The sequence below is a fragment of the Brassica napus genome, chromosome C4 (genome assembly GCF_020379485.1).
Source record: "Brassica napus cultivar Da-Ae chromosome C4, Da-Ae, whole genome shotgun sequence".
Classification (NCBI taxonomy): Eukaryota; Viridiplantae; Streptophyta; class Magnoliopsida; order Brassicales; family Brassicaceae; genus Brassica; species Brassica napus.
Window position 1 is genome coordinate 28,671,359 of NC_063447.1, and position 20,403 is coordinate 28,691,761.

Sequence of the window (20,403 nt, forward strand, 5' to 3'; positions counted from 1 at the left end):
AAGTTTAGATTAGTTTACCCTATGGTAAATAGAATTTTTACTCTTTAATAAAACCTATTTTGGTCATTTGTTTCATTGAGAGCTATTTTTGTGAAGATAAACTAAAAAGAGTTATCATAGGGAATTTCTCTAATAATAATTTTAACTTGAATTTATTTTCAAAATTAAATTTAATAAATATTTTAAAAGATGTTTTTAAAAATAAATATTCATTTCTATTTCTAATTAAAAAATAAACATATCTTATCTATTTAGCACATAAATTATGACTTATTTCATATGTGATTTTGTTTTTAATTTAGATCACTTAGGGCCTGACTGGTTCAAACACAGCGGTTGCGGTTGCGGGAGTTTGCGGATGCGAGCGGTTGCGGTTTCTAGCGGTTTTCAGATTTGCACGACTGGTTATGCGGTTAGAAATTGATGCATTTGCGGGATACTTATGACTGGTTAACTACCAAATGCAGCAGCGGTTAAATAATAAATTTAAAATATTTAAATTTTATATAATTATAAAAATATTAAAAATCATAATATTATATTAAATATAAAAATTATATTTAGAAAGTTATAGTTTTAAATTTTTTAAAATTATAGAAAATATTTTTATTTTAAAATTTTATATTACAAATTAAAATATAATAGATATATTTTAGTATTTTTATAATTCCAATTTAAAATTTTTATTGAATATTTTTATTTTTGTATCTATATTGTTTTTCAAAAAAAAAATATCCTCCCGCAACCGCAAACGCTAGCTGGAACCAGTTTTTGAATTTATGAGGTTTAGAGCGGTTTGAAGCGGTTTAGAGCGTTTTGAGTGATTGTTGCAAAACGCTAACAACCTCTACTAACCGCAAAAGCTGTGTTTGCAGGTGGTAGCGGAGAAACCAGTCATACCCTTAGAAGTCATACCTTTAAATGCTTTTACCATGTAATACATTAATTAATTTACACTTCCCCTAATAGATGAAACATTTGATCTTTATTAATTTACACGGACTTTAATAACAGTAGACTAAAGTTTTATAAACCAATTCGGTTTATTATTTAAACGGCTATACTTAATTGGTTTAATTAATCACTATATACCAAATTCTCTATTTTGTAGGTTCAACTTAATTTAATTTCTATATATATTTCAAATTTAGAAATAAAACAAAATTTATGTAGATCAGTATTGTTACATAATAATGTTTTCAATAAATTTTGTTACAAAAGTATAAAATTTATAAAATTTATAGTAGTAATATTATACGCCAAAAAAATATTATTATAAAATTAGATAATATATAACATCAAATTATATTAATTTATTGATATATTATATTGCATAATCTAAAATATTTTATAAATAAAACCCGCACGGTCGTGCGGATCAATATCTAGTTTTCTTGTTAAAAGCAGTAGTGGACGCACTAAGAGATGTACGGGGCACGTGGCCCATCTAATTCTTCATTTTCTTTAAGTAACTAAGAGCATGATCATTGGGGGTTGTTAGCGGAATATAAGAATCCGTCTCTTAACTTTTAACTAAAAAAACTAAGAACCGGCTCTTAAAACTCTTATTTAAGAACGGTTCTTAGCTTTTTTACTTAAAAGTTAAGAGACGGGTTCTTATATTCCGTTAAGAACTCCACCGTGAGAATTCACTAATAATCATGCTCTAAGGTTAATCAGTGACAGTGCTCCCTGTCGAATTACAAAATACAATGAAAAATGTTAAGTGCCCCCGTTTAAATCTAGGTCTAGATCCGCCCCTGGTTAAAGGTACTCATCTAATGTATTTGTAATGAAGTTTATGATAAGTGTAGTGTGAAGATATTTGATCAAACCTAGCTATAGTAAATTTATATCTATTTCAAATTAAAATATCAGTTGGTTTTGGTTGAATTTATTAAATCTTAATGCATATATATATTATTATGTATCTAAAAATAATAATAATAATAATGTTATTATGTATTTTTTGGTATATAGGTATGGAGGAATCAGATACGTACATGGACGTTTAGGAGCATGCACGCATTGCTAAGTTCGCACACAAGCAAACTTATATCCCATTAGGCAAATAGCTACGACTTGTCGTTGTAAGAATAATCTTTTTAAAGTCCCTTTCTCATACCATTATATTTCTTATCTTATCATGTGAATAATTATAATGTAAAATAATAATATGTATTTGTGTTGGTTTCCCGTCTTAAGATTATACGAAGAGTGATAAAGAGAGGTTGCGGAGATCTTGGCCATTGCAGGTCGACAAACAATTTTGCCTCTCCAATTCATTAATGGACGGTCCAATAGAGAATCTTTAAATTATTCAACAAGAAATAAAAGAATCATTAGCATATTAAAACTATTAAACATAGAATCACATCTGCATGACTTTTTAATGCGTTTTCTGTGTTCTTCATAAAATCAGGGAATATATATGGAGTATCTACATATAAACATTTAGTATGCCGATCAGAGGAAGCATAGTAACTCTTAACTTATTTTATGTGTTTTTAGCTTAGTTAGTTGATGCAAGTGAAGTGTGAATCCCTCCAAGCTAAATTTACTTCATGCAACAAAAGGTATTCAAGCTTATAGAACCTAGTTTTCGTATTAAAACTAAAAAGGAGACTACATAATAGTTCAACTCAAATAATGTGAATATTTCGTCTTCTTTTATATCTAAAATGGAAGTGCTTCTGATCAATATTTTCCAAAAAATCGTATCTTAACTTCACATCAAACGTATAGAAGTTTAAAATTGATTGAGACATTAATATGTATCATCTGCACTGCACGCGTATCAAATGTTCCGCTAGACTAAAAAACAAATAGAAGAGAATAAAGTAAAGAGAAAAATAATAGGTTTTGACCAATTAAAAAAGCCAACCCAACTTGTCCTATATTAATATTGTTCGTACACAGTTAATTTTTCACAGGTGTGACCCTTATATATATATAAACCATATATCCCTCATGCAAATTAACCTGAGCATTTCATATAAGTTCATACAAGCCTAAATATATTATTATAAAACACCTGAAGTTCCAAGTTCATATTGCAACGTTTCTTAAAAATATATATCATCATCATGATCATGAGGATATCTATGGCTATGTGCAAACAGCCATTGCCTCCTTCGATGGCGTTAAACTTCCCCCCGGCAAACTTTGGTCCTAATATGCTAACTCTAAGCCCATCCGGTCCAAAGGATAAAGTCGTGGTCATCATGGGTGCTACCGGAACAGGCAAGTCACGTCTCTCCGTTGATCTAGCCACTCGTTTTCCAGCAGAGATCATAAACTCCGACAAGATCCAAGTTCACCAAGGCCTCGACATTGTTACCAACAAGATCACGACCGAAGAGAGTTGCGGGGTACCGCACCATCTCCTAGGTGTCTTGCCGCCTGAAGATGACTTAACAGCTGTTAACTTCCGTCACATGGCGAATCTCTCTGTTGAAAGCATCCTCAGTCGTGGAAAGCTTCCAATCATCGTTGGAGGTTCCAACTCCTACGTTGAGGCCTTAGTCGACGACGATGACTACAAGTTCAGGTCGAGATATGACTGTTGTTTTCTATGGGTTGACGTGGCACTTCCCGTTTTGCACGGATTTGTGAATGAGAGAGTTGATAAGATGGTGGAAAATGGAATGGTCGAAGAAGTTAGAGATTTTTTTGACTATTCAGATTCTAATTACTCGAGAGGGATCAAGAAAGCAATCGGAGTTCCAGAGTTCGACATGTTTTTCAGGAATGAGCCGTTCTTAAACATGGGAGACAGAGAAGAGTTGTTGAGTAAAGTGGTGGATGAAATAAAGAGAAACACTTTTGGATTAGCTTGTAAACAGAGAAATAAAATAGAATGGTTGAGAAGGATCAAGAAATGGTGTATTCAGAGACTGGATGCGACTCCGGTTTTCACGAGGCGTAAGTCAAAGGTGGATGCTGACGTGGCGTGGGAGAGGCTGGTGGCTGGACCAAGCACCGACTCTGTGTCACGGTTCCTGCTCGACTTTGCCAGTCCTCGACCGTTAGTGGAAGCATTAACCGCGGTGGCTAGGGAACGTGAGATGTCGCGGTGCGTAGTGGTGTAATAATCGGCTATAACCACATAAATATAAGGTTGGATCTTGGAAATGTGGTTAATATATGCCAAGTCATTTTGGTATTGATGGTGTGGCAATGGTCAGCGATATTCAAACTACGATGAGTAGAGAAAAGTTATACCTACGGCTATATATCGTACTCCTTTCATTTCATATTAAGTGTCGTTGTAGAGAAATTTTTTCGTTACAAAATAAGTGTCGTTTTCAATTTTCAATGCAAAATTTATTAATTTTATGCAGTAATTTATTTTTCTATTGGTTGAAATATGGTTAGGTGTATAGGTAATTGTGTTTTTATATAGGAAATATACAAAATTAATTATTTTCTTAATCTGTGTGTACAAGGTCAAAATGACACTTAATATGAAACAGAGGGAGTATATAATAAGTATTGGGAGATACTGAAATTTTGGCATAACAATTATTCAGTATTATCTTCTATTTTTTTTTTTTGGTGCAAGTGAGACTGTAAGTGGAATGCTATCATTGGAAATGAGACTTGCTCGCCTTGTTAACTAGTATTTGATTTTAATAACACAAGGACTAATCTGAATGGGGCTTAAAGTTGGAAAATCTTATATTCTTTACATAGTGGATACTTTATACAACATTTATGTGATTTCGTTAAATGTAAAATGTTTAAAGCAGACACACGTACACACATATGTAGCAATAGTGCATAATAGTATTATCAACGAGCTGATTAATAATGAACTAATTTTCAGTTGCGATACACAATGGCATTATGAAATACGAGATTTACAGCCAAAATAATTGATTAGAAGGGGGACAAATATTTCATATATATTAATATATATTCAAGTTAAGAAAATGAAACTGAGCTATAAACGTTAACCACTCAAAACAAATAATAATAATATGACATGTCGAAGAGTAGCTCAGAAAATCGTATTGGCTGTTGTTAAAAAGTTTCGACTCTGAAAATAAGAAGAAAAAAGACAAGTAAAAAAACAACAACAAAGAAGTCTGATGCTAGTAGTAGATTCTTTTAACTCTTAATTCTTTGGTAGCAAATGAAAAAGGCCGTACATGTAAGAAACATTACCACACGCCTGAAGCCGTACAGAGAAGCCGTTGACAATAATGTACGTTCTTATTTCTATTTTAAAGTGGATCCCACATATCTATCGTAGTAGATTGTAATGCGGTCTTAATTGGAATCCATCCGTTTCTTTTTTTTTTTTTTTTTTTTTGAACAACCATCCGTTTCTTTTATTATTCTCTTTTGCCCGTGTGCAATTGGCGTCTCTCTAGTCTCTATGCGGCTGGCCGAGTGCTTAATATATTTATTATCTACCGTTAACTAGATCTTTTGTGGGTCAAGTAACATTTCTTAAGCAAAGTATATATTTTCTTGAAACAGAAATTATCACTTATTACTCCACACACACATATATATATATATATATATATATATATATATATATATATATATATATATATATATATATATATATGCATTTATATTATATTATATGGTTTTGACTTTGAAACAATTAAGAGATAAGCTTTTAAAAAAAAATATATACTCCCTCCGTTTCATATTAAGTATTGTTGTAGAGAAAAATTTTCGTTGCAAAATAATTGTCGTTTTAGTATTTCGATGCAGAATTTATTCTTTATTCCACAGTTTATTTTTTTATTGGTTGAAATAGAAATAAGTGTATGGGTAATAACATTTTTATACAGAAAATATGCAAAATTAAATGATTTCTTAATATGTGCGTAAAAATCTCAAATGACACTTGTAACAAAACATGGGAACCAAAAGATAAGGAACAAAGTGGAAGACGAGAACAAATTGCATTAAAAAATGGAGTAAAAAGAATCAATTCTTTTGAGCATAACCCAAGAATTAAATTCTATTATTGGTCCCATCAATGCTACTTTTTGACAAAATTTAAGATTCCATGAATCTCTCTATCCTCTTTTGTTTGATAAAACATTTCTTATTTTTGTTTGTTTGCAAGTTATTCTTTTTCATTTTTTCGATTTAAACTGCGTTATGGCGAGAAATGGATTCGAATGGAATTATGTCAACGTAGAAATTTTCTCTGTGTTCTTCTTGAAATAATTAGGTAAAAAGTCAATTAAATTCACACAACAATCATATGACTCTCACCCACTGCAGGGTAAATTTATAAAATTGCGATTTACTATACTAATTTATAATGGACCTACAAATTCTATTATTGGTCCCATCAATGCTACTTTTTGACAAAATTTAAGATTCCATGAATCTCTCTATCCTCTTTTGTTTGATAAAACATTTCTTATTTTTGTTTGTTTGCAAGTTATTCTTTTTCATTTTTTCGATTTAAACTGCGTTATGGCGAGAAATGGATTCGAATGGAATTATGTCAACGTAGAAATTTTCTCTGCGTTCTTCTTGAAATAATTAGGTAAAAAGTCAATTAAATTCACACAACAATCATATGACTCTCACCCACTGCAGGGTAAATTTATAAAATTGCGATTTACTATACTAATTTATAATGGACCTACAAATTCTATTATTGGTCCCATCAATGCTACTTTTTGACAAAATTTAAGATTCCATGAATCTCTCTATCCTCTTTTGTTTGATAAAACATTTCTTATTTTTGTTTGTTTGCAAGTTATTCTTTTTCATTTTTTCGATTTAAATTGCGTTATGGCGAGAAATGGATTCGAATGGAATTATGTCAACGTAGAAATTTTCTCTGCGTTCTTCTTGAAATAATTAGGTAAAACGTCAATTAAATTCACACAACAATCATGACTCTCACTCACTGCAGGGTAAATTTATAAAATTGCGATTTACTATACTAATTTATAATGGACCTACAACAATCTGATAGGCCCATATCATATGGGCCATATGCAATGGAAGATGAGGCGCGCATCGATTCAGTGTAACTCACGCAACGATAATCCGCTTACTTTTTTAGTTTGGTTGACTTTTGTCTGGTCAAGTGTGAGCATACAACAGTTGAGCTCAAGGGCGTGAAATAAAACAAACGTAGTACATCTAAGATAAAAAAAAAGTGTCTTTCAAGGAGAGAGACACGAGACAATTAGTTTAGAAGTCTGCCTCCACAGGTGAATGTGACGATGCATGAATCATCCACAAAGACTGTATAGTTATGAGCAGGTTTTGATAGCAATGGCGGAAGCGTAACCAGAAGGTCGCACACGCACTCGTTGTCTATTTGCCTCAACCATTTGCAGCAATCTTGTTGAGCATACGTCTCATCTCCGTGTCGGTGATGGTGGTCGTGGTCATCGTAATCATGGTCATCGTCGTGATCATGATCATGGTCACCATCGTGGTCGTGGTCATCATCATCATGGTGGTCATCGTCATCATGATCGTGGTCATCATCATCATCATGGTGGTCATCATCGTCATCATGATCGTGGTCATCATCATCATCATGGTGGTCATCATCGTCATCATGATCGTGGTCGTGGTCATCATCATCGTCATGGTCGTGGTCATCATCATCATCATGGTCGTGGTCATCGTCATCGTCATGGTCGTGGTCATGGTCATCATCATCATGGTCGTGGTGGTCATGATCATCATTATGGCGACGGTGGTCATGGTCATCATCATGGTCATGGTGAGGAGGAGGAGGAGGATCGATATGCGGAGAAGGTGGGACAGTGGGGGAAGAAGGTAGGACAGTGGTAACTGGGACACGTGAGCAGGCGTAGTTAGCCAGAGCGTATTGAGAGACGCATAATGGACGTGGTGGTGGAATCTGTATGATTCTCTGGCCTCGTGTGAAAGAGGAAGAGGAGAGAGCCAGAAGTAGAACAGCTACAAGAAAAAGAGTTTCCATGGAGCTGAGTGTGTATGTGTGTGTGAAGAGATATCTTTGGTTGGTGCTGGTTATATAATTGAGGCGAAAGGAGGCACAAAGAGGATGTGAGGATTGGATGCTGCGGGATCTTAGGTTCGTTAGAGTATTTCATTTGCTTTGCGTGACTTTGCTAGTTTGTTTGTAGACCTTTCTTTCAGGAGAGTGTTTCATTTTGGGCACACACCTCTTCCAAATTCCACAAACAATTTTAATCACAAAACCATTTGTAGCTGCCAACTCCAAAAGCGTGACAAAGAGATATGACATTTAAACAAATGTTGTAGTTGAATCGAAATCTGGATTGAACATCCTAACCAATTTTTTTAGAGACAATGTTTTTTTTAATTATCTTCAAAAATACCACAACTTTTATTTTCCTTTATAAATATGACAAATTTGTTAACGTAGGAACCCTTCTCATGCATGCAAGAGCTCTTCTTAAAGAAAAAACAATTTGTAGTGTTTTCAATTTTAAGACAATTTGTAGTGTTTTCAATTTTAAGATTATGGGAGTAGTACATATATATAACAAATCAAAGTCATATATATATATATATTGCTAGCTTTTTTTGTCATACACTCTCCCATTTTCTTTTTATTAGTAAATAATTAACCGCAAATAGCTCTGGGATATTTTTTTCGGAAGATCAATACTAAGCCCAAATGGAAGCTACACAAGGTGGTGGTAAGGAAATATGGAAACTTGTGTAGGCATCTCTTTTTACCATGGTAGCGACAAAACTAAGTCAGAGCAGGAAGAATAAGAGATTAATGCTCCTTCCACACACAAAACAAATTAGAAAAGAGAGCTAAAAAGGCCCTTTTTTTACATGTGATGATGTCATTCGGTAACTCGAGACACAAGCCAGTCCAACGTCAAGAGCCTCTTTGTGTCTACATCAAGGGTTCAATACTTGGAACATCATCTCCTGCTTCTCCAAGGGCTTTGATGATGTCTTTCTGTATTTTTTGTTTTTGTTTGCAGATTAATATATATTGCAACGGATAACAAGACATTTGTAAAAAGAGTTAAAAAAAGCTAGCTATAAGTGAGAGAGATAGAGACCTCGATGGAGAGAGGTGGAACAGTTAGGCCATAACGATCAATGACTTGACCGTCTTTGCCGACCAAAAACTTGGTGAAGTTCCATTTGATCCTTGTTCCGAAGAAAGTTGGTTTCTTTGACTTGAGGAATTTGTAGACTGGTGCTGCGTTTTGTCCATTTACACACACCTTAAAAGGGAAAATTATACATCAAAATATGTTGTTAAAGACAACTAACAGAGATGAATCAATAAGTACCTAGAAGTGTTCATGTTTATGTCACCAAGCATATTATCGTCAAACTAATAACATTTCTTGAGCTATTTTGTCTTTGTAAGAGAAGGAAGAAATGGTTATGGCACAAAGGTGGTTAAATAACCTTTTGGAAAACGGGGTACTCGGCCTTAAACCTTGTACAAGCAAATGCATGAGCATCTTGGCTTGTCCCAGGCTCTTGGTACATAAACTGGTTGCAAGGAAACGCCAATATCACAAACCCTGAACACAGCAAATCCCACCATTATTTAAGATTAATCGTTTTTCAATCTCATACATGCAACAACAACAATATGATTAAAATAAACAAACAAATAGAGGATTTAGATAGAGGTTATGAAACCCTAGAATCATAAAGAGAGAGAGAGACCTTGATCTTTGTATCTCCGGTAAAGTTCTGTTAGCTGGGTGTAATTGGATTCCGTGAAACCGCTGTTCCCCAACCACAAACACACATAAAATTTGTAAAACGTTTTGATTAGAACCCAAGAAAGAAAGTGAAGAGAGACGGACCATTTAGAAGCAACGTTCACGACGAGAAGAACTTTCCCTTGATAAATGCTAAGATCAACCTCCTTGCCGGAACTATCCTAATTTCCCGTGAACAAACAAACCAAATTTTAAAAAAAAAGAAGGAAACCAGAAAAAGTTTCATCTTCTTGGCGATTTACCATTCATTCTCGTAATCCATAAAACAAATAAGAAAACGAAGAAAAACCTTGACGGTGAACTCATGGATGGATTTTTCGGACACTGCTGATAACGAACCACCCATCTCGTGAGGGATAAGTTCTATATGTGTCTGCTGCTCTCTTAACCACACAAGCCTCCTTGTAATTGTTAAGGAGAATGAATTTTTTTTTTTGTTAATATTCTTAATGAATATGTTTACTATATATTATCAGCTGCAGCACAGCCTGGTAATGCGTAACAAGACAGCATTCTTGCAATTATAGCTTGAGCTTTTGTTCCTCTAACCATATTTTTCTAATCTAAAATAATTATTGGTGTCTTTCATCTTTTTTAACCAAGAGACATTACGTTACCATTTGCTGCTATATTTAAAAAACTGGCAGTAAGAACACAAATTTAAATGCCTATCTAAATTTCCACAAACGGATTTTTACCAAATCTTCTCACGACTTGCTGCTTTTTGAATTCAATTTATCAATGAGGTTTTTAGCAACGACATCATCATCCATCATCATATGTACACTTACAGTGTGCTTTTTCCTTCACTTCTCTATTTAAATCCCTAAACAAAGGCCTTGAATGCATCTCTCTTTCTCTCTCAAATGGCCAAGTTATGTTCCAGCCGAGCTCACTTTCTTCCCTAAACCTACTTAAGCCCAATATCTTCAAATTAGAGCAGACAGAGCACCTCCCGCGTAGGACTTACCCGTCTATCTCCATCTGTAATGTCTGTAACTCACCTCTGATGCCATGTGCCCTGCGGATCTGCAAAAAAAGATACTCAAGTTTACTTCTATATACAAGACAGACATAAAGGGGTGCAGTAGAAAGATTACAAGCAAAACCATCTCAAATGTCAGATCCTAGTGAAACGAAAGTGGCTCGTCTAGTAACAAGGTTCAGGTTTCGTACACCTAAGCCACAATTCCAGCATAGTAATGTTATGTATACGGCTAACTAAGACGGCTGATCTAGTTTGTGGGTGAGTAGAGAGAGTGGGCCCTTCTTTTATTTCATTCCCAGGGAGGATTAAGCATGAATACCTCTCATTGGGACTGGAACAGGGCCTTCCGAATGTGGTTTATGTTGAAAAGAGTGTCTGTTGTTGTTGTTATATGCACGCGGAGAATGATGACTCCACCTGTGGTTCTGAAACCTTCCAGAGTCACGGTGATAGCCACTGTATGAACTGGATTGATAATGGCCTTTGTGTCTGTCCTGATATCGTGGACCTGCATATACGAGCAAAAGGATCCAATGCCTATTAGCATATATATGTCCTTTGCCTATGCATGCATAATAAAAAGGTCAAAGGAGCCCCATACCATGAGAAGGCGGCGGATGATATCTCCAATTGTCTCGACTCTCATATGGTGCATGCCTCATGCTCTCATGGCTATCATGATAATTCCTTTCACCAAAATCCCCTGTGTAATGAGATCCGTGAGGGTAGGATGGACCTTCTGTCATATGGTTGTCCGGATCCATATGTGAATAATAGTGATGAGAAGGCGGAGGTGGGGGATTAGGTGATGGATAAGGCCTATGCTGGAAGTCAGAACCCTCACCGCGTGGCATGTTTTTTGACAAAGATGCACGGGAACTATAAGATGATTCAGGACTTCGGTAATGCGTAGATGGATTCATCCGTGCCTGCTGATCTCCCTGGAATGTTAAACCAGAAATGAAGTTAGTAATCGTGTCTCAGTCATCATCACTATGTTTATGTTTAACCAAAAACATTCTTTAAGAAAAAAGGACGTACGTGCATGCCGGGATATCCACTGCTGTCGAAACCATTTGTGTAGGAATCAGACATGGTACACTGAGCATTCTGTGAAGGGGGAGCTAATGGAGATAACGAGGTCACATTCTGATGTGAGGTGCCAGAGACAGGCTGACAATATGCAGACTCTGTATTATCAGCTTGATCAGTGGGTGCCTTACTTCCAACATCCCAAGGTGGAGCCACGTCTTCCATTTCGAGCTCGCCGTCAACATCTTCAAGTATACGAGTATGCCTTTCAGTTATGGAAGGTGTAACATGTTCTTCTAAAATTCTGGACTCGTGTTCAGGAGTGACAGACTCAAAATCACCCCCATCCGAGTCACTTCCTTCGTCTTCAACCTTAAGCATTGCAGGCATGCACAATCCATGAAGCTGGAGAGTTGAATTACTGATACACAAAGACGAATTAAGCTATGACACTAAAGATAAAAAAAATCAAGATCTCACGACTGAATAGACCCAAACTCTCACCTTCCATATTCATCCACGAGCATACCCTCCATGTCTCTGACGGGGTCATCCAGCGCCCTTTCTGTTCGCGCTGAGCGCCGAGAATAGAGGCAAGCAGGTGCGTTACTATGTGAATCAAGTTCTCTTATATGGTGACGAACAATAGATTCAGGAAGGATCCTTCTTTCGAGCCAAAGCCTCAAAACCTATATAAGAGCAGAAAAGGTGAGAATACATATTTATAAGAAAAAGAAGAGCCAAGTAAAAAGATGAAAATTATCCAATACCTTCAAGCATTGTCTCCGGTTTTCTTGTGTGGTAGCTCCAGCCGGGACAGCAGCAGCCAACAGGCGAGGCAGCATAACTTGAATGGATGAAAGATAAACACCGCCAGCATCACCTGAAGAAAAAGACAGTAGCCACAAAGTTAACTCGACATTGCGAACCTCGATGATGCGACTAAGCTAAAACATTAGATATGCAACTCACCACTCAGACCTTTAGAACACTGAGCAATAGAATCCACAAGGAAAAATAAGTCCACCCTCCTTTGTAAGTTTGACTCGCTTTCCAAAGTATGAGCAAGAATTTCCATGGCCTAAATCAAGACACAGCGATTCTTAACAACATAGGCCAAGATCCTATAGTATATAGTGTTTTACAAATCGCACAAAAGCATAGTGCAAACAAATCCTTTTCCGCATGTCCGAAAACAGCAAAGCAAATAATATAACAAGGATTTACATATTGGTTTGGTAAATATGGTCACTGTTTAACTGAAGCAATTAAATATTTGGATGATTTGATAGTCTTTTTATCATACGACAGATCCAGTTATTATGATTCAAAAGTCTATAAGAAAGTTGTCTACAAAAAGCAGGAAAGTTGAATTTCCTATCTACATAACAGATTGGATCAACAAACAGATAATATCACAAGCGGGAAGAGCGTCGTACCTTTGCCGACATACCAAATTTCACCAAGTCCATAGCTAAACGAGTTGCACGGCCAATGGTCTCCTTTGTCCTCACCAAGGAGGCAAGTGCGGTCTCAAAAGATTCAATGGTGAATTGCACATCAGAACTATCGATTTTCTTCACCTGAGTTACACCAATTCCAACCCTCCTTTCTTCTTTGCCTGTGTCATCGCTGATAGTTTTTTTCTCGCCACTGGTGCTACAATTACTGTTGTTCTGCATACCATATGCACCTTCTACAGTAGACATATTGCCATGTGGAGCCCCCTTGGCAGAAGAGTCAGGAGATAGACTCATTTTTTCACGTGAAAGGTTCTCAGATACTGAGACAGAATTGGTGGCTTGGATCTGCTCTTTCTGCTCATCTGCCTCACAGCTGCAAATGCACACGGACAGACCATATAGTTAGTCAACGAGTTCTGGGAACTGGAAAAGTTTGTTGAAGATAATGTCTAAAGAGACTTGATCTAAAACTCAATATGCTTATCCTCTACACAGACTTTCACCGTGACAGCAAATTTTAACAGGAATTGGGAACCTTCAAGCATAAAAGATACATGAAAACTACACAAAAGTAAAAATAATAGGGTAATGTGTTAGTATGTGAAATTCTAAATATATATATTCCTATTCATGACCTACATCAATCTGAATATGAAAACTCCATACAAATATTCCAATATATTCAGAAATTGAACACCTGATTGTAATTTCAAAAGTTATTCTAATCAGGAAAACAATAGGAGAGACATCATGGTATAGAGATTAGCACATGAGTAGAGGGACAAAATCAGTAGACTCACCTCTTTTCCAGCTCTTTGTTCTCCACAGCATCCTCACAGTGGCTATGCACCGTTTCATACTGAGGTTCCGCTTCTTTATCCATCATATAACGTTCAGTGGCAGAGGGAGCTGGATTCTGTATTATCTGAGCTTGTTTGCCACTATCAAGTTCTTTACCCAGACTTCCTTGTTTTATTTCCAGTAGAGTGTTTTCAGTTTCCTGCATGTTTTCAGCCGCCTGATTATTGACCACTGAACAGAACGCTGGAGAATGTTCTACAACTTGGGACTGAACACCCTGAGTCACATTATCAATATTCTCACATTTTTCTTTAAGGTCACAAGAATCATGGTCCTGGCTTTGGTGTTGATGAGGAGACTGAGCAGGTACCCATGACGCTGTCATATCCAAACCCGAGCATAAACTCGGGGGATAATTTACAGATGAGTCCACAATATCAGGGGTTCCGTTGTTCTCACTTTGACGTGTGCATTGCATGTCAATAGGATCGGACTCAACATTTAGACAGTTTATGGTTTGTGATTCCTCCGAACAACCCTGAAAACCTTCAGATACACGAGGGTTCCCTTCTAGCGAACTGCCAAGTTTATTAGACCGTGCTCGAGTTACTTCATCATTTGGCGTCATGCTCAATTCGTTCTCATGGACCTCCATAGCAGTTTGTTTATCTCCTACAGTCTGAACACAGGACATAGACGGAGACATTCTGCCAGAAGGTTTGCCGATATGAGAAGGCAATACATCAACCATATCACCTGGGAGCTTACCAGACAACTCAAAGCTGTTAAATTCTTTGGCCGCAGAAGTATCATGACCAGATACAATATCATTTTCATGATTAACCGAGGGGCTTGTTTGCATGGCTGAACTTGTTGGAGTGTCTTTGGATGATCTTTCTTCGAACTGTGAAGAGGCGTTGACCTTTTCATCAGCGTAATAAGCTCTACTCATTCGGACTCTGGCTCGTTTTACCAGAGGCAAGTGTTCATCACCATTCTCTGCACAGGGCCTCTCATTCAGCGTTTCATGAGAATTTTGAGATCCCTGGCAGCTATCACACGCCTTGGTCCCAGAACCTTCTTCTGCTTCAACTTTAGCAGGAGGGTTAACAAGGTCACAGGTCTCACGTTTTCTGGTAGGCTTCCTCCTCTTCCTCTTTACGATGGTACTAATTTGGAAATCAAGCCCTTTGCTGAGCTCATGACCTCCTTCGCACCCCTCACCAACAGCATCAGAATGCTCAACTTTGGAACCAGAATCCACACCATTGCCCATATTCCTACTATTAGTGTCAGACTCACCTGTAGCAATTTCAGAGGCGTTTTCTTCATCAGATCCGTGCAATTTTTGAACTGATGAAACCACATCATCTGATTCAGAATGATCTGACCTTCGGATCCTCTTTCTCCTTCCTATAGTTCCATCATCTATATCATCTACACTGTGGCCACCATCACTGCATTGACGAATGGACCTTTGAAGCCTATCGAATTCCAAGCTTGACGAGATTTTAGAGTGATGAACCGGTAATACTAATTTCTGTGGAGCACACTTTTGAGGCCGCGCCCGTTCATTTCTTCTCCTTGAAGAATGTGTAGCTATCTCACACAGATCTTTGGCTGCTGCATTATCACAGGCTCCATTACGAGCTAGACTGTTATGACGCAGAGCTAGCATTTGTTCAGCAGCTGAAGCGTCCTCGCTGAGAAGAGTCGTTTCATCTCTACCATGACTAGATGATTCTATTTGTGTATCAAGTCTTGTACCAATTAGATTTTCGCTGGCCTGAGGCAGTTCTATAATATTCCCAGAACTTCCAACCGTTGTTTCTTCAGCAGATTTAGGATCATTAGATTCGTCCTGCTGTTTCAGCTTCTCGTAACTCTCTGCGATCTCTTTAACCGCACGGACAAAATCTGAACCTTTTGCATGACGTTTTGTCAAAAGCGATTGCTTCTTCTCCTCCGTAAATGATTCAACATCAGCAGGATTGCAGAAAGCTCTGCACATATACCAACAAATATTACTAACTGCAAACGAGGGGGGAAGGGGGTAAAGAACAGTTAACTGAACCAGAGGGAAGAACAAAAAGTGAACACAGCTTACAAGCTTAAATTGATTCACTTAATCAATTTAATTTGATAATCGAGCAGCTGTGCTAAAATGCTCTCTTCATAATAATTATACATCAGAATTCACATAACGGTGGGAATGAATGATGCAGCAAAAAAGAACAACCACTAAATGTTGATACTAATCTGCAAAGTAGGTGATAAAACAGTTTTCAGAGAAGTCAACATTCAAAAGGCTTAAAACAGATAAACGATAACAAAAGTCACCATCCGTTAAGTAAGCTATGTTGCCAACAAAAGTTAAATGATGTCTGTCACCATCCGTTACGGAAGCCCAACCCATAAGTAAAGAACAGTTAAATGATAACAAAAGTAACCATCCGTTATGGAAGCTCAACGCATAAGTAAGCTATGTTGCCAGCAAAAATCACCATGGGTTAGAAGAAAGAAACAAAAAATTAACATTAACTCAAGTGAGCCCTAACGAATTCCGAACAAGGAATAATTCTGATCCTAAAACAAGTAAAACACATCACATTAAGAATACCCTGCCTCAACAAGAGAATTTAAAAGTGTACTGTCAAAAAGAAGCTACCAGCTTGTACTTCTTAATCTAGGCAGAGAGGAACCAAACTTCATTTCCTCGAATGAGGATCATGCTAAAATGAATTAGTCTGCTCGAATGGTGTGGCAAAACTAATGAAAGGAAAAGGTAGCATTCACCCAAAAAGGGAGATATGAGCAGAAACTAAAACATATGTACCAAGGCAATATAGTAAAGGCATGAAAGAAAACTCACATCTGCTGTGTGCCAAAAAAGTGAACCAGTACTTTCTTCTTATCCGCTGAGTAGCCCCACTTTTCTGGTTCGCTAACCTGCAGTTGCATCCAGCAATAAGCAGACGGGCAAGTGATCCAAAAGAAGAGAAAAAAGAAATCGGAAAGTGGCAAACAACTAATAGTGGATTGTGACCATTGGACTAGTAACAAGTATAATAATTTGCTCATGTTCAAATGACCACCACAACTACAGAAGATGTATCAGTCTAAGAAAATTGCTAAGCAAAACTATAGATCAGCGGTATCTATACAATCATTGCTGACTGTAATCTGCTAAAAGGCAGTCAATCATCAAATAACTAAAAAACGATAGTTTCAGCTTAGCTATGCGCAAAGAGGATACACACAGACATGAAACTTCAAACACCAAAGTATATAACCATGAAACTTTTGCAGAGTTAGGCCATAAGCAATAAAGAGAAAGGAAGGCACAAACCGCGGCAGGCCAAGCAGGAAAGCCTTTGACTTTGGCAAGCACAAGATCGCCAACCTTCCACTGTCGCCGGGCGGCGGCAGCCTTAGCACCGCCTTTCTTGCGGCTGGGAGCCATCAGGGGAAAAGCGATAAATCAAACTCTCCAAGTGAAGCCAGAACCGCAGGCGAAGATTAGCAGTGGGCTAGGGTTCTTCGGGAAAAGAAGCAGCAGGCATTGAAAAAATCCGACGAACCCAATCGACGGAAGGGAGATGCTAGATATAAAACTGGTCTAGTAAACCCCTAATCGATTCGATTTTGGGGGAAGAAGAAGATTCGCAGACGAAACCAGTAGGGAGGAGAAGATTGAGAGGAGGAGGAGGAGCCTCGGGTAAAAGAAAATTTGATAATGGCTCTCTCTCGGTGGTCGGTGTAGGGTTTGCAAGTTTCCAAAGGACTTGTATAACGTGCGCTGTATTATACATGCGTAAGTTAACCTGAGGACTAAACTATAAATCAATTGGGTTTATTCGATACAAATTAAAAGTTCCAAGGGTGGTTTATTCGATACTTGTAAAAGTTTCAGGGGTTTGAGATTGACAATATATTCATTCATTCTTTCACATCATTTTTCCGCATTGATCGGCATCGGCTATCCATCTGTTGATATCTCCGACGAAGATGGAACCTTGGAGTGGCTTATGTTGCATAGGCGCCGTTGCTCTTTATCTTCTGAGCCGCCGAACAGCCAGGTTTTCATTTTTCTTCTCCATGAATGAATAGTGGTGCCTTTTTTCTTTTTTTTGTTCAGTGAACAAGTGTGTGTAAAATGTCCTTGTGCTCTTTGACTTCAACAGGGATGTTGACTTTCTCGAATCGGTCACTAGGGTTGACCACCTCAAGGATTTGGGTATGCTGTTTCGCTCTCTGTCTCTCTCCCACTTACTTTGATGGGATTGGTTCTCAAAGCAACTCTCTTTTTTTTTTTTTGCAGAGAGCACGGTGTTGTTGCCTTCGATCGTCGCAGTATCAGGAACAGTTGGCTCTGAGACACCCATCAAGAGTGAGCACAGTGGCATTCTAAGTGTTATTCTCCAGGAAACAGTATGTGTTAAGTGAGATAATTGGATTTGCCATTTTCAAAACGAGAACGCTTTTGTTTATATCGTTTTGGACTCTGAGAGAGCAAAATATATATATATATATATATTTTTTATTTTTTATTATTTTAGGCAGAGCAACAGTTTCTGAAACGTAATTGGAAGTTTTCATGGGTTCAAGACACTGCATTGATGCTCCCCGTGTGTAAGGAAGTCCCTTGGTTTCTGGTAAGCCTGCTCTGGCTTTAACTAGACTGGACTTAGTGTATGTATACTCTTTAGACTGTCATTTTTTATGTGATAGGACGATGGGACAGGCCGCGTGATCGTAGAGGGAGCTCGAAGTGGAATAGGTTTTGCGTTGGCGGCTGGAGGTGAAGTATTTGAAAAGCCAGAGCCGTCTTCCCTCGTTTCAGGAACCTTGGATTTTCTCCGAGGCCTCGAGGTCTCTCCTTTCTTCCTTCCCACCTCTCTTTGCTCTGCTTAAGTAACACCATTCTTGTCTTCAGATGCTTGGAATAAGACGCATTGAACGTGTTCTCCCAGTCGGTACACGCCTTACCGTTGTTGGTCAGGTATGCCTCACTTGTCTTCTTATATGTTCCAGGAACCAAGATACCTTCTCAAATCTCATTTAGATGTTGCCTGCCTACAACAGACTATAAAGGATGGTGTTGGGGATGTGAGGATTCAAAAACCCGATCAAGGGCCTTTCTACGTCTCCCCTGTACCGCTCGATCAGCTCATCTCTAATGTGGGAAAGTGGTCAAGGTCGTCTCTTATCTCTTCTATTTATATACAAAAAGTTGTAATGTGGACAAAAGTCTAAAAAATATCCTTTTTTTTGGTGGGCAGGAGGTTCAAGAAAGCCTCCATGGGTTTAGCTATTGTTGGTGTGATTCTGATATCAAAGCCTGTGATTAAATATATTCTAGTGAGAACAGGAGATCTTCTAGAGAGAAGGCGGCAGCGACTGTTAAAGAAAAGGTATTATGCCTTAGCTGCTGAACCAAAAAGGGCAGATAAGTGCAAATGAATGATTCATTCCAACTTAAGCCCTCAGCTTGTGTTTGTCGCAGAGTTGTTGATGCAGCTGCCAAGAGAAAGAAACTTGTTGATGCAGCTGCTAAGAGAGAGGAACGAGTGACCAGTAAAGGTTTGCATTAACTTCTTGGTGTCAATCATTTTTTTACTGTATATGGTTGGGAGTTTGCTCTGATTTACAGACTATATATATCACCAGATTTGGAGAATGGTACAAGCAGAGATGGCGATGAACATGATCGTTGTGTGGTCTGCCTTGAGCGGAAATGTGACGCCGCTTTTGTTCCGTAAGAGCACTGCTTTCTCTTTTCTTTTTTTCTTTTTTTAAAAAAAAAGCTCATACACATAAACCCTACACTCACTGATTGGTAGTGCATGGTAGATTTTTGATTCATTACTTTTGTTTTTTGGTTCGGATTTGTAGGTGCGGTCATATGTGCTGCTGCTTAGCATGCGCCTTGAAGTTGCTGGGAAAGCCTTGTCCTCTCTGCCGGGAACGAGGAATTCGGATTTTGAAGATTTACCGCAATTAAAAGACCATAAAAGACCCATCAGCTCTCGCATTTGGACTAAATATTCGCATCTAACAATCAACAAACAATCCTTTGATTCTCGTCCGTACTTGACTTTGAGAACCATCTTTGCATCAAAAGAACGTAATTGAAAGAGTGTAAACAAATGTGGAATGTTTACCGAATCCCATATGGAATTTGTGGCCCGTTTTTATGATCTTTGTGAGAAATCAACGTCAATTCTGGGAAACATTGATCTCATCGAGCTTCAATTATCACCAGCTCAAAGTTTCTCTCCGTGATCAATGGGCAAACAACGAACAACACACAAAAAGGTGCATTGACAAGAAAATACATTACATAGGTTTCCGTTTAAAACTTTAAAGTTGCCTTATCCTTTGTCCCACATCGCTT

At 37.6% G+C, this 20,403-nt stretch overlaps 5 protein-coding genes across 7 annotated transcripts; 2 read left to right on the forward strand and 3 right to left on the reverse strand.

Moving 5' to 3' along the window:
* Positions 1–2,372: 2,372 nt before the first annotated feature.
* LOC106444949 (adenylate isopentenyltransferase 3, chloroplastic) lies at positions 2,373–4,434 on the forward strand. The gene has a single exon (XM_013886393.3). It carries the CDS (start codon positions 3,087–3,089, stop codon positions 4,089–4,091), a length of 1,005 nt encoding a protein of 334 aa, XP_013741847.1. The 5' UTR covers positions 2,373–3,086; the 3' UTR covers positions 4,092–4,434.
* A 2,578-nt stretch (positions 4,435–7,012) lies between these two features.
* LOC106449031 (uncharacterized histidine-rich protein DDB_G0274557) lies at positions 7,013–8,372 on the reverse strand. The gene has a single exon (XM_013890838.3). It carries the CDS (start codon positions 7,949–7,951, stop codon positions 7,181–7,183), a length of 771 nt encoding a protein of 256 aa, XP_013746292.2. The 5' UTR covers positions 7,952–8,372; the 3' UTR covers positions 7,013–7,180.
* Positions 8,373–8,655: 283 nt separating this feature from the next.
* Positions 8,656–10,247, reverse strand: LOC106449032 (probable glutathione peroxidase 5). Of its 2 annotated transcripts, none has more exons than XM_013890842.3 (6): positions 10,012–10,247; positions 9,807–9,878; positions 9,664–9,725; positions 9,397–9,515; positions 9,039–9,206; positions 8,656–8,932 (listed from the first exon to the last, which is right to left on the reverse strand). In XM_013890842.3, the coding sequence occupies exons 1-6, from the start codon at positions 10,026–10,028 to the stop codon at positions 8,867–8,869; spliced, it is 504 nt and encodes a 167-aa protein (XP_013746296.1). In that variant the 5' UTR covers positions 10,029–10,247; the 3' UTR covers positions 8,656–8,866. The 2 variants fall into 2 exon arrangements, with proteins under 2 accessions (XP_013746296.1, XP_013746295.1); XM_013890841.3 differs by having other exon boundaries at positions 9,807–9,883.
* A 166-nt stretch (positions 10,248–10,413) lies between these two features.
* Positions 10,414–17,762, reverse strand: LOC106444950 (protein HUA2-LIKE 3). Of its 2 annotated transcripts, none has more exons than XM_013886396.3 (11): positions 17,356–17,762; positions 16,879–16,955; positions 14,006–16,009; positions 13,182–13,578; positions 12,724–12,823; positions 12,513–12,625; positions 12,247–12,431; positions 11,752–12,163; positions 11,312–11,651; positions 11,030–11,218; positions 10,414–10,751 (listed from the first exon to the last, which is right to left on the reverse strand). In XM_013886396.3, the coding sequence occupies exons 1-11, from the start codon at positions 17,467–17,469 to the stop codon at positions 10,723–10,725; spliced, it is 3,960 nt and encodes a 1,319-aa protein (XP_013741850.2). In that variant the 5' UTR covers positions 17,470–17,762; the 3' UTR covers positions 10,414–10,722. The 2 variants fall into 2 exon arrangements, with proteins under 2 accessions (XP_013741850.2, XP_013741849.2); XM_013886395.3 differs by having other exon boundaries at positions 12,715–12,823.
* Positions 17,763–17,878: 116 nt separating this feature from the next.
* On the forward strand, positions 17,879–20,206 carry LOC106444951 (E3 ubiquitin-protein ligase SPL1). Its single transcript, XM_048753837.1, has 11 exons — positions 17,879–18,085; positions 18,191–18,243; positions 18,328–18,437; positions 18,566–18,661; positions 18,738–18,878; positions 18,943–19,008; positions 19,092–19,204; positions 19,289–19,420; positions 19,513–19,589; positions 19,677–19,764; positions 19,902–20,206. Exons 1-11 carry the CDS (start codon positions 18,015–18,017, stop codon positions 20,008–20,010), a joined length of 1,056 nt encoding a protein of 351 aa, XP_048609794.1. The 5' UTR covers positions 17,879–18,014; the 3' UTR covers positions 20,011–20,206.
* The last annotated feature ends 197 nt before the right edge of the window (positions 20,207–20,403 follow it).